General features: G+C 38.2%; 1 protein-coding gene across 1 annotated transcript in view; it reads right to left on the minus strand.

Annotated features, from left to right (window-relative positions):
* The window catches only part of LOC125234723, a 95,209-nt gene that overhangs the window by 26,088 nt on the left and 54,347 nt on the right, over nucleotides 1-14,774 (minus strand). The window contains exons 3-5 of the mRNA XM_048141095.1: nucleotides 11,885-12,021; nucleotides 10,742-10,931; nucleotides 9,559-9,772 (exon numbers count right to left, since the gene is read on the minus strand). Coding sequence (XP_047997052.1) covers nucleotides 9,559-9,772; nucleotides 10,742-10,931; nucleotides 11,885-12,021 — 541 coding nt within the window. The remainder of the gene's footprint in view (nucleotides 1-9,558; nucleotides 9,773-10,741; nucleotides 10,932-11,884; nucleotides 12,022-14,774) is intronic.

Here is a 14,774-nt window from a genome sequence, read left to right on the forward strand (position 1 = left end):
TAAGGTCTATGAATATTTTTCGGGTCTTACGTAGATACATTTTCCTCAAAATTTTCCGTTCCCTATTTATCGTGTACTTACACAATTTTATTGCCAATTATTCAGCTTTTTATAATTAGATAAGTTACTTTCCGCCTTTCACGTTTAAATATGCATAAACCTCAATTAAAAATATATATTTGTTTATTTCGCCCTTAAAAATACGTTCTGTCTTTAAACTGATGCATACTTAGTATTATATCTTAATATCAGCAGTATAATACATTTAATTGGCCAATAAAATAGCGAATTAAAATACCGACGGCCACAGAGACATATAATTATAATTATAATCGTTAACTTTATTCAATGCGATGATTGCCGCTGGCATTCAGAAGCTAAGTAATTTATGGAGGGAACTTAAACTTACAGACTTCGAATTGCACTGGTGTCATACAAATATTAATATTTTGCTTTGAAACTCTAGGTTTCTATGGTGGTGTGTCTGCATTCGACACCCCTGCTGGGGTGTAAGTGACCCCTTCGGCGCTGAGCGCTGTGGGGGCTGTGTCGGGGCGCGCCCCATCCTCATAGGACGGTCTGACGTCGTCATTTTGGGGACGACTGTTTCTAGATCCATGGGATCCAGTAAGTACGCGCAAGTTTTTTGAATGCGTAGCGTCTGGTGCCGTAGCCGAATGGCATTTCTGCTACGCGAAACGAAAAGGAAACGCCGCGAAAGGTAGTCTGGCTCTGACGCGCCAATACGCACGAGCGATAGAGATACATAACTAAAAGCGTTTCGTTTCGTGAGCGTTTGTGCCATTCGGCTACGCACCCTGTAATCGTAATCGTTGACGCTAAACGCCGATTGAAATGCAGCCGCAGAAGAGCGACAGAGATAGACCATAGAGATAGATGAAGCCTCTCCATCGGTAAATCTACTTACAGGGTTTATTTCCCCTGTAGCGGGTTCGAATTCCGGTTTAACCTTGTAATTATTTACAAATCTATGAATGCAGTTTTACTAAGTTTTAAACACAAAATATGTCTTTTTTCAGCAATAGGCTACTTGCCTCCTAGTCAAATCAGCGCCAAAACGAATTTGAAAGACTTGCTAATATGGAATTTATATGAAATCAAATTGAGTGACGTCACGGTCAACTCAGTTACTTTATATATTTCTACCTGATTTATTAAATAGAAATTGGATTTAAAAATAGTTCTGTCCATGTTTTTCGTATAATTATCTGATGCTTTATTTCGTGCATGGTATAAAATATTTTATTTAAACTACAGTCAAGTTCCCTATATATTCTATCTATCTATGATATTTTAGGTACTTCCCTCCATGTGGCGTTGCCGTGGGACACCCTGTATACGGATACGGCGGTAATATGCCCTATAGATAAATCGTGAAAGGGAATATTCGATCACTCTTGGAACAAACGTTAGCCGAAGCAACTTCGCCAGCATACGAAACACGCATCCAATTCAAGCCAACTCGGTCAATGCTGGGAAATGACGTGACCGTTGTGCCAAGAGTTTCGACTTTGTATCATGGCAGTGCACTACCGTGAGTTTTGATAACTTTGCTCTTTGCAGCCACCGGAACCTATGGATGCTTGCAACTCCAGAGGTGTTAATTGCGCGTTGCCGATCCTTTTAGACATCTGGATGCGTAGCCGAATGGCACAAACGCTCACGAAACGAAACGCTAGTAGATATCTATCCCTATCGCTCTTGCGTATTGGCGCGACAGAGCCGGACTACGTTTCGTTTTCGTTTGGCGTCGGAGAAATGCCATTCGGCTACGGGGCCTGTACACTTCTTTTTTAACCCCCGGCGCAAAAACGACGGGGTATTAAATAAGTTTGACGTGTCTGTCTGTCTGTCTGTCTGTTTGTCTGTCTGTGTGTGTGTCTGTCTGTGGCATCGTAGCTCCCGAACGGATGAACCGATTTAGATTTAGTCTTTTTTGTCTGAAAGCTGAGTTAGTCGGGAGTGTTATTAGCCATGTTTCATGAAAATCGGTCTACTATGACGCGGTCGGGGGTTTTTTCAAAATTTTAATTTTGTGGTTAGGTTATTGAAGAACTCCATACTGCAGACCCTCGGGACAACCTCGACATCCCAGCTCACAACCGGTACAACGCAAGAAGGTTTTTATTTTTTATAAATCCTTTTATTTACTAACTCCACTCACACTTGACCGATTCGGATTCTCATGGGCTTTAGGGCCGCATAGGGCACGGCGCAACCTTTGTGCCATTATCTATGATTATTTTAATTATTTGTACGCAATAAATTGCTGGTTTCGTAGCTTGGGATTGGGGCCAGGGTCTGGTAATCGTTTCCTGAGTCGAGGTGACATTCTTCAATATTTAAAAATAATATTTTTCGGTAAAGAATATAATGTACTAGCTTTTGCCCGCGGCTTCGCTCGCGTTAGAAAGAGACAAAAAGTAGCCTATGTCACTCCCCATCCCTTCAAGTATCTCCACTTAAAAAAATACGATTTCCTGTCAATTATTGCTTATCCTGAACCAGTAATTTAGTCATAATATCACATCTAACTACATTAAACAATAGTCATTTTCAGTACAGATGGTGTTTTTTACCCGCGCTAGTCCGTAAAGTGGTTCATATCTTATCAATTCGAAACTTTAGAGGGCCATCTGTACTTTAAACGTCGTACGATACACGTGCGAAAAGGAAATTCTGAAAATGAACTTCCTCTTTTCCGCACATGTATCGTAATGTACTATTGTTCTACAATGAAGCAAAGTTGCTTAACCGCTCGTGCTAATATTAATAAGTTTCTAATATTGAACCGCGAGCGTAGCGAGTATGTACCCAGGTATCCACATATTCATGAGAGACTCATACTCATAGGAATGTTTGTACCTAAATGTAGAAGGGAAGTAACAAGAAGCTCATTACAAAGATGACCCTAAAGTCAATTCAATAACTTCATCGACCTCATCTGCCAATCGATCACGACCCTTTTATAAATTGTGTAATTGTGTAATTGTGTGTAATTAAATAAATGTGAATTGTAGGATAAATGTGTTAATGTAAATATTGTCATATTCTAGTTTCGTGACGCATTAGTTTTAACTGTAATGTCATGTAAACATTTGTAAATAAAATAAATAAAATAAAATAAAATAAAGCCCTTTCAGACAATCTTGACAGTGTCATACGAGAAAACTCTTTGATGTAATATATTAAAGAACATTTTAGCTCGTAGATTATTGGTTGGAGTCAGAATGAAGAACTGACAGGTTGATGAAGATCTTTGTTTTGACCTGATTAATGGTGACCTAAATATATCTATCAGTTTTTAATCATGTTTAGAGATGCGCCGAATATTCGGTATGGTATAAGTTTAGTATAATTTTAAAAAACAAATATCGTCACTACTTTTAAAAAATCTCGTATCTCACGCTGCTCCTCAAAGTTAAAACGCAGTAAGTAAGTCTATATGCATTCCATACATACTTACTACAATTTTCTTTTCATTGACAGACGAAGATACAAGTTTTTTTTAAAGTAGTGACGATATGATAAAAGTACAGAAAACAAAACATTCGGAACTAGTGACGATAAATTAGAACTCGACCGAAGGGGATATTTTAAATCGTCATGAATTACGAACGTCCTCTTTGCCCGTACGACGTTTTACAGTATACAGACATAATGTCATGTATATCGTCAATACTTTAAAAAAAACTTGTATCTTCGTCTGTCAATGAAAAGAAAATTGTAGTAAGTATGTATGGAATGCATATAGACTTACTGCGTTTTAACTTTGAGGAACAGCGTGAGATACGAGATTTTTTAAAGTAGTGACGATATGGCGATTTAAATTTTTGACATATTTAGTTGTGTACAGTCACCGGCATAAATAAGTGATGATTTCAGTACCTTGTCGCTTTTAATCATTTGACAACTTCGTATGACATTTCAAACAAGATGTTGATGTGACAAGGTACAGAAATCATCACTTATTTATGCCGGTGACTGTACCTAATAAGCTCATTACCTAAGTAGTGCAGTAATATAGCGCCATATATATGTAAGGTAAGCTTTTTCATGCGGGGTAAGATGGAAAGCCGCCCGTTGTGCTTCATTATACGAAACATATATTATTTTCCCCTCACTAGCTCGGAAACACGTGTTTTGTCCTTTAATACCAGCGGGTAAACGCATTTTATCCACTAGTGGGTAAAGTAATTTGACCTTGAATAAAGTCAAATTAACTGCTATAAAGTTGATAAAAGTAGTTGAATCTAGTAATTAAGATGATTTACCACCCGTGGAACTACTGGAAGCAGTGATAAACGCATTTTCTTGCGATGTAGTTTCCTCGCTATAGTGAGGGAAAAGTTTTGTGTTACACTCGGGTGCAAATGTATTTTACTTCTCGTGTGTTAAAAAACTCGCAAGTTTAGGATTCTGTTCTCGAACCACTCGCTTCGCTCGTGGTTCAACTATAGAATCCTTTCACTTGCTCGTTTTTCAATTCCACACTCGGCGTTAAAATAGAACTTTGCCCCCTTGTATAACAAATAACTATTAATACATACCAAGAAAAGCCCTTCAGTCTTACCCCACCTTACCTTACTCTAAATTCTATTATACTATGTTACACAATTTATTCCCTCTCTCCTAGTTAGTATAGTTGTAAAATCTACTCGCATAGCGACTTCCTATTACCATATGTCCATATTTTCAAATCACGAAAAGAATAATTAGAATCTCTCGAAAATGAAGCATAGTTTATCTAGATTACAATCTCCATTACTTTATGCTTAATTACCGGCAACATTCAGCCTCAGTGGATATCATCTTATCTTATCTTAATTCTGAATATTAAGAACAAAGAACACAGTCATTTGTTACGCAGTGATGCCAGGATGTCCTGAGTGATCTAGACGATAGGGTATTATGTTTGGCCTTGTGGAGTGCAAAATGTGTATTATTATCTTTGTAGCTAAAGTGGCATTAATAGTTATTCATTGTATAATAATTTTAATTGACTATACAGGGTGAAAAAAAAAAGGACCAGCCAGAATTTGCTGATCCTTGACTTGATGCCGCTCATTTCTATGGAATATTTAGCCAATTTTTGCGATTTCAGCATTGCTCCCATAATAAATTTACATTATGACCTCAGAAGTTTTATTTTTCATGTTTTTTATATTGTCACTACTTTGAAAATATCTCGTATCTCACGCTGCTTCTCAAATTTAAAACGCAGTAAGTCTGTATGCATTCCATAGATACTTACTACAATTTTCTTTTCATTGACAGACGAAGATACGAGTTTTTTTAAAAGTAGTGACGATATGTATCCACTGAAAACGCGTGACATAATATATGTCCAGATTGACCAGTGGACACTATTTAACGATGCAAAATATGTAAGACGGGAAAAAAACGAGTAATTAGTTGAAACTTTTCCCCGAGCAGTGCCCTTGCCCGTACCTTACTTCAGTCAGTTTTTGTCCTCTCAAGAGTTTAGCCTGCCAACTGGCAATTTTCCCATTTTAACAGAGTAAGTTAAGCAACCAGCTAATACAAGTAAGATATCAAATAATTCCTTAACCAAAAGTGGGTCAATCGTCACAAAATAAGCACTTAACAACATTTGTAACATAATATTTCAAACAGAGGCATTAGCTTATAATGAGGCACCTGTCAAATAGGCACCCTTACTCTAAGCATCATAAGGTCCACCTATAAAGAGTGTTAGTGGCAAAATGTAATGAGGTAAGTACAAAAGTAGTTATGTAAGTAATTGGAGCTATGATCGTATCGCGAAATGTAGGTGTCTGCGTGTGATGAAACTTTGGCCACATGTGACTTTGAGTGGACATTCACTTCGTGAAGTATACAGGGATGACATGGTTCGAAAACAACAGAGTAAGGTACAGAGGGGCAAACCTCGACTGGCGAGCAAATTGTAACTGGTTCATTTTTTTCATGTTTTACAATGTTTGCATTAATAATAATAAATAAAAGCTGGCGGCACCCTAGGTTAGGTTTTTTATAATATGTTTATATTTTTTTTATTGTTTTGTAAGTGGTTTTGTATTTTACTTTTATATTCGTAGTATAAATAGCCTAGCCTAAGATTTGAAAGAAATAAAGAGGAATAATAAAATGTAATTATTATATAAATAAAGTGTAATTGTTCCCGCGGCCGGCAAAACGTCCCAATTTTTGATAGGTTGTGTGTATCGATTTCGATTACTTTCAACCCCTTTTTGTCAAGAGTGGCACTGAAACTTGAGTAGTTCATGTGCTTCATATACAAATATCTAAATATATATGTACTAGCTTTTACCCGCGGCTTCGCCCGCGTAATAAAAGTATTCATTAAGATTTTCATTTGGATCCGTAGGGACCAAATGTTTCTCTGTAGGTATATTTATCTGCGATTATTTCGATTGCACATAATACTTTTGCTTGCAATGATTGTAGAAATATTACACATCGACCACAGCGTAGGTAATTCTATATACGCTGGGGAAACCTTTATAAACATCCCACATAGCCCGTATTTCGACACTATGATCGGTGGGTAAAAAGTACTTTTTTCTATTATCCCTTACAATTTTTTACATTTTGCTTATACTTATCGCAAACGTAATCTTCAAGCAAGCAAACAACGATCGTCTTAGAGCACATTGATTGTAAGAGACCGCCGACCGATTATCCGTATCCCGCTAACGATACCCATATTATCCGTATCCGTATCCGTATCGCTATCGCTATCGCTATCGCTATCGCTATCGCTATCGCTATCGCTATCGCTATCGCTATCCCTATCGCTATCCCTATCGCTATCCCTATCGCTATCCCTATCGCTTTCCCTATCGCTATCCCTATCGCTTTCCCTATCGCTATCCCTATCGCTATCCCTATCGCTATCCCTATCCCTATCCCTATCCCTATCCCTATCCCTATCCCTATCCCTATCCCTATCCCTATCCCTATCCCTATCCCTTATCAAGATGTTTAATGATATAACACTTTAAGTACTTACTATGAGCACTTACCTGCCGATCTGAGAAATGAGCCATGTGACGAAGCATTTAAGCGCAAATTGAGAAACTTTTTGTTAGATAACCCCATGTACTCTGTAAATGAGTACATGGATTTGTATTTTTAATGACCGACGATATAATTATACCTATATTTCTCTGTTATATAATATTTTCTTGCTTCGTGATACTTTCATGATATTGTAACTTAATTTATTAATTTTATTTAGCTTGGCATGTGTATTTTCTTTCTTTGTAAATGACAATCCTCATTTGGGAGACACAATTATTTTTATTTGGAATTTATTATGTAATTTTTGACGATCATGATGAGAAGATAAACATAATTTTGACATGTAGCAAATTTATAGTGTAATTTTTATCATGAAATAAAGAAATCTAATCTAATCTAATCTAAGTTCTCGCGCTTTGTACACATATTTAAAGTCACATACAGGTCGAACGCGATTAATTAACATTATTTTTACCTTTTTTCCCAACGTTTCGGCCAGGTTGCACTGGCCGTGGTCGCGGAAGACTGACGTCCCAGCAAAATGTCACCGGAGATGTAAACAACACAAAACTACCCGATATTAATTTATATAAATGTTCGGGGTAGACAAATAAATATAATCTACCCGCTTTTAGTTAATGTTTATTTCCCACCATGTTTATTTTAAAGGTAAAAATAATGTTAATTAATCGCGTTCGACCTGTATGTGACTTTAAATATATGTTTAATGATTTCTTATCAAGTGCTAAAATATAAAGTTTCATGGTTTTATCATTTAAAATTAAGAAATCCCATACAAACTTTCAACCTCTTTTTCAACCCCTTCATCCCTTTTTTTCGAAATAAAAAGTAGCCTATGTTCTGTCTCAGGGTCTAAAGATTGTCTGTTCCAAATTTCATCAAAATCGGTTGCGTGGTTTAAGCGGGAAAGCGTAACAGACAGACAGACAGACAGACAGACAGACAGACAGACAGACAGACAGACAGACAGACAGAGTTACTTTCGCATTTATAATATTAGTATGGATTAGTATGGATGGATGGATAGTATGGATTTAAATATATATGTATTAGCCGGGGCAGAGGTAGGCCAAAGAAAGGGATGATCTCGACGCATTTTGCGGCGACTGGCCGGAGCAGGCGGCAAATCGTGATGAGTGGCGGAAGAAAGGGGAGGCCTTTGCCCAGCAGTGGGACACAATTATACGCTAGGAAAAAAAAATGTATTTATGTTAATGATGAGATGACGAGTGAGAGTGACAGAAATGTATGGAAGAGAAAGACATGCTGCGCCGACCCCAAGTGACTGGGATAAGGGCAAGAGAATGAAGATGATTTATATTCATATACGTTTACAAAAGAATTTTGTCCTTGGCAACAAAGTGCAGCGTTGCCTGTCGCTAACACAATTTTGTACCGACTAAATATACCTACATTTTGTAAAATATTAATTGGGTGATGTTTATGTGCTGCACAAAGGTCAATTACCACATTAAACACAAACCGTGCTCATTGTGCAATAAGCACCTCACTAAATCCGAAGTTCCCCGCCCATTTAAAATTGATGGCTGGTTTCCGATGAAGACCAATAATTGGCCCTTCGGCGGCCCTTAGCAATTACTGCAATTAGAAACACCTGTGAATGTTATGAAATATCACAAAGCTTTTACAATTAAATGTATAGCTTGATGGCCCGTTTTATTTGTGTCTTGGTTCGTGAACAACCACGAAGATGTACGTAGATACTGTACGGCATATAATTTTACGTAATTATCACTTATATTTCGACGCATGGCATAGCCATGTGTCCGCAGTGTTCGCACGGGTGATATCGGGAGCCAGAAAACAATAGAAAGCTAATCACACTAACTATATACTGTCTTCCAATACATTATTATGATTAGTATAGCGATATTTTTGTTTTGTTACATTAGCGAGCTCTGACTCCACAGTCAAACTATATAAATAGTTTTGTGGAGCTATATATTTAAAATAATGTTCTTGTACCCACATGTTTATTAATTGAATAAATAATAATAATAAAATATCCCAGTCAATTCAATATAAGTCTAGTCAAACTAACCGTGAATATTTTTGACTTAGAAAGATTGCTCACATCATCATCATCATATCAGCCGAAAGACGTCTACTGCTGGACATAGGCCTCCCCCAAAGATTGACACAATGACCCGTTCACATGGCTGACATATTTATATTTCCTTTTCCGGAATTATACCCCGCCGTCGCTTTAAATATTAGCCAATACCCCTACGTTGCAGCTGCCTAGTTGGGATTCCTGAGTACAGACAGACTCATGGAGGGACATAGGTTGGCCATACAAAGAGACAACTTGACTCCCCCCCGCGCCTAGGCCTTCACCACGTGACCCTCTCCCCCCTGGTCACGAAGCTAGATCCGCGCTTGGGAGCACCAGTAGGCAGTAACGCTGCAAGCAGTTGCTTAGGGTCGGTTGCACAGGAACATTTTGGCGCCGTTAATGAAATTACTCACCAGTAGCGACATCTCAGTCGTCTTCGGCATCATAGTGACGTCACCAGGCCTCACTCCTGGACCGCAGTAGGGCAGCGAAGGTCCGCGGTTGGGAATCCTTGGTAAAGGCTCGTGGAGTGCCAGTAACGCCGCGTGGAGTCTCGCTCGAGCTGCGGTGATGCCCCCGGCGCCTTTCACGGCGGCTTCTACTACATCGCCGACATCCTTCTCCCATCTAGAAGAAGTTAGAGATGTTTAAGGGTTGTAAGACAACATTTTTCAGGAAATACTTTTTTATTAAGAAGTTTTTGCTTTTACAGCGCGGTGGGTACATCCTCCTCTGTCCGAATTAGAAGTTGATCAATCTAACGTACTACAATAAAATCTTCCGTGTTCATCCTTAGTAAGTCTAGTCAGGGACAGCTTGGTCTCAATTTCAAACTCCTGACGTCTGAGTTTCATCGTGCTTTTAAAATAGTACTTGCAACCCCTTAAATGCTCTTCACATTGAAATAACCCAAAGTATGATGCTATGAGTCTTGTACCTGCATCCTCCTAAACAATCCCTAATGTTCCTAAGGCTCCTGAACAGCAAGGCAGAAGGCACCCTGGGCTGTCAATGTTAGAGGTGGAGGCTGCTGATGTCTGAGATCCTTCTTGCTTCAACCTCTGAAATGATCTTTACATTGAGATAACCCAACACATCGTGCTTTGAGTATAGTACCTGCATCCTCCTAAACAAGCCCTGATGTCTTCCTTCAGGCTCCTAGACAGCGAGCACCCTGAGCTATCACTATCAGAAGTGGAAGCTGTGTTCTTGACTCAAGTCTAGTACAGTCGACTACAAAGAGATGTATCCACTTTTTCACCTTATTACAATGCAATAAGGTGAAAAAATGGATACATCTCTTTGTAGTCGACTTCGTGACTCAAGTCTAGTACCTGCAATTCTGCATCCTATTAAAGACGAATTGATGTCCTCCTACACAACGTGCACCCTGGGCTGTTCGTGACAGAGGTGAGGCTCTAAACATCTGAGGAGAAGGAGGAAGATATCCAATGTGGACCAATTTCCTGCATCCTCCTAAACAAGCCCTGATGTCTCCCTTCAGGGTCCTGGATAGCTGCATCCTGGGCTGATCGTGACAGAGGTCAGACTCTAAGCATCATAAAATTAGGAGGATTTATATTATGGACAAATTACCTGCATCCTCCTAAACACGCTCTAATATCCTCCTTAAGACTCCTTGAAAGGGTGCACCCTGGGCTATCACTATCAGAGGTGGAGGCTGCCGATGTCTGAGATCCTTCGTGCTTCGAGTCGGGTAGCTCCGCCTCGGTCTTTGGTAAAGATGGCGACACCCGCCCGTTGCTACCGCCGCCGCTGCCGTAGCCTGGGAGAAGCAATTATTAGTTCAGGGAAATACCAAATAACCCTTTTAAGACTTTACTTACTTTGTATTAGGACATCGGAAAACCAGAAATCTAAAATAGGTATAAAACCGGCCAAGAGCGTGTCGGGCCACGCTCAGTGTAGGGTTCCGTAGTTTTCCTTATTTTTCTCAAAAACTACTAAACCTATCAAGTTCAAAACAATTTTCCTAGAAATTCTTTATAAAGTTCTACTTTTGTGATTTTTTTCATAATTTTGAAATATATGGTTCAAAAGTTAGAGGGGGGGACGCACTTTTTTTTCCTTTAGGATCGATTATTTCCGAAAATATTAATATTATCAAAAAACGATCTTAGTAAACCCTTATTTATTTTTAAATACCTATCCAACAATATATCACACGTTGGGGTTGGAATGAAAAAAATATCAGGGGGTACCCTAATAAAACATTTTTTCTATTTTTAATTTTTGCACTTTGTTGGCGTGATTGATAGACATATTGGTACCAAATTTCAGCTTTCTAGTGCTAACGGTTACTGAGATTATCCGCGGACGGACGGACAGACAGACATGGTGAAACCCTAAAAATGAATAGTGAATTGTGTAAATGTGTTGTGAACAGCACGAAATTATGAATGGTTGTCTGTATTGAAACATTCTGTCTCAAACAATTAGGAATTAGTTCTTGAGTCGCTAGCCTAAGCCTCGATTAGGTCATGAGGTCTCCCGAGCATCGGTGTCCAGACAAATGTCTGCTGCTCGACGCAATCTGAATATAGTATCTTTTCTAAATCTGATTAGGCGCTGACCTTTCGTGTGATTACTCTTTTGTGTGATCAATCTGTCCCAAATCGGGCTCCAATTGTTCCTCTTCGGTACACGACGGTGGTCTAGATTTGCAGTACATACATGGATTTACGAAGTACTGAGTAGAAGAAAGCATGAAAGCATCACCTGAAGATGTGGAAGGGACACGGCGCGGCGGGCAAGGAGCCGCCAAGTTCCCTCCATCCACTGCATCTTCTTCCTCCAAGGAGTCCACGATTATCACTACCTCTTGCTCCTCCTCCTCGGTATAGAGTGGGTTAGATCTGAAATCAGACAAACAATTTATAATACACGAATAATCTTTCTGTTTTAAAAAAATGCTTAAAGAACTTTATCTATCTCTCCCTTAGTGATCGTATTGCTATTTTTACTCTGTGGTTGGTACATGATTGCTGTATATTTTTGGTTTGTTACTATATAATATATCTGACTTGTTGTATACTATAGTATGTTTATGTAAGTTTATTTATATTCTCTTATATGTGTATGTTTATTTTTATGTGTTGGAAATTAGAATAATTATGATTTTTTATTTCGAAGCACCTATTTTTGATTATGTTTTTTTTTATTTCCGCTACCCAAAGCTTGTCTGGTAGAGATCGCTCTTTAGCGATAATACCGCCTGTTGTTTGCCGCTATTTTTAATCATTTGTTTTGTCTCCACTGTATTTTTTTTCTGTATCTTTTGCTGAGGTATGCCAATAAAGAGTATTCTATCTATCTATCTATCTATGGCTAACTTTTCTCAAGGTCGTCTACAGCTGCTGCAGGGTTAGGTTAGGTTTGTCGCCGCGTGATGACTACCCGTCCTTATGTAATTTATACAATTAGAAGAAGACGTGTGATCTATCTCGCGGCCATCATGTGTTAGGAATACATCCACATCCATTTGCTTGATAAAGTACAAGTGAAGAAATTAATGTCGTGATCGCGAGAGTAAAACGGCGAATGTCATTTTCATTAAGGAAATTAAAATGGTGGAGGTTTTCCTGGCCCAAGATTTTATAAATATAGAAAGTACTTTGTACTTTGTATAATTTATTGAAATGAATTTCCATAGAGTAGGTACCTAGTCTGTTAATTTAATATTTCTTTTTTTTGATGAATACTTTTGCTGATTAAATTGTATCTCGTTTTTTAATGCATGTTAATTATAAGATGTAATGTTTTGAAAAGAAGTGGCCCGCCGAGTTTCTTGCCGGTCCCATAGTGGATACCCCCCTCCAACTGAGGGGGGACTGAAATCTTCTCGAGGCTGAGGCGTAGGGTTAGAGCCGGCGTAGCTTTATTTGACGTTCATAAGCGCATTGTAATATGCCTACTTGGAAAATAAATATTTCATTTCATTTCAATAAAACGTTGCATAAGCAAATAATGCAGTAAAATACCAACAATTACGAACAAAAAACTTACTGACGATCACGCGTCATTTGCACACTTCAATACAAAAACTACAAACCATTACCTCCATACATTATTACAAAGGAAAATATCTCTGAATCATCAGATTTCATTTCACCACTTTCCTTTGCACTTCCGAAATTCTTATTCGAAGGGTTTTAGGTTCAATTTGGTATAACTATGGTGGTTTTTACATGAGATTCACAGACTACACAGACATAGATAAAGCGTTTACAAAAAGCGAGTGGTCACCAGACATAATTTCACTGGTAATATACCACGGTTTGAGCATCACAATTAAATAAGTAAGTACCAAATTAACCATGATAGGTCCTGGTTTCAAAACTCAGCCCGTAAACAGGCAATAAGGCACGATAAGGATCGCCTTCGTGCGGACTCTAATTTTGGTTTTACTTGTGATGATTTGGGTTTACTTGAAAGATGTTCTAGATTACGCCGATCACAAATTGGGCTTATTTGGGCTATAATAATAGCCACAAGCAGTGCCGTCGCTCGATCAGAGATGCTCCTTAAATCATCTGTAAAGGTGATGATGATGATGACCCCATTATACACGGTGTAACATGAGAGATCCGGAAGATTTTAACTACGCATTTTTGAGGGCAAAATAATGATAATATGTTAAATGACGTCAAGCTAATTTCGCCAAAAAAAAATTTTTTGTGTAATTTTTTTTAGTTTTTTTGGATGTATTTTCACATAAAAAGTAAATGTTAATTCGTAAAACTGGCACTGAAAATAAAAATTTATATTATTTTTCCAAAAAAAATACTTTTTTGCAATGAATTTATTTTTTGACATTTATCAACGAGGATAGTTAGATTATGTCCAGTAACGGCATCATCGCCATCAAAATGTTTTGTTGTGACAAAATGATAATTAGGTAATTGTTATTTTTTTAATTTGACTCTTCTAATATGATGAGGAATACGCTGTTAAAATTATTCGGTTTTCTCATATTACACCGTGTATAGTCTATCAGCCCAGGTTCAACCAACCAACTACGACTGAATCAACCGGTTTCTTTCGCGATCCCTTATATAAGTAATTACTACAGGAAGACATACGAGCATGTGTGGTGACTTTGAGTTGGCTCGAATGCTCCGTCTAGTAGTTGTGTTGTGGTGGAGTGTGGGTCAACGACTTGACAGTGACTTAGTCATTTTGCATGCATGGTGCGTGAGTAAGGTTATGTAAGGTATAATAAAGCTTATATGGACATCGCTTCGCAATGCACTTATCGAAATATGTAAGCATTTTAAGCTCTATTTCAATGAAAATAAGAGGAAAACTCTGATTTAGACGTACCATGTATGTTTTAGTTTCAAGTTAAATTAAGTATATGGGAAATAGTAATTACATACATTTAGATGAAATAGGAACTTGGGCTTAAATTACATATTATTAGTTTCTCTTGGGCAGACAGAATAACGTCTGTGACAAAGACCATTTTGCAGGCTGGCATGCACCGGGCCCAGGATCGAGTGGCGTGGAGACAACCTGGTGAAGAGTGTCCACATTCGTCACGTCCCTCAGCCTCAGGATACGACAAAGAAGACGTTTCTCTTAAATAAATATTTTGGTCACTCAACAC

This window comes from Leguminivora glycinivorella, chromosome 16 (assembly GCF_023078275.1).
Source record: "Leguminivora glycinivorella isolate SPB_JAAS2020 chromosome 16, LegGlyc_1.1, whole genome shotgun sequence".
Classification (NCBI taxonomy): Eukaryota; Metazoa; Arthropoda; class Insecta; order Lepidoptera; family Tortricidae; genus Leguminivora; species Leguminivora glycinivorella.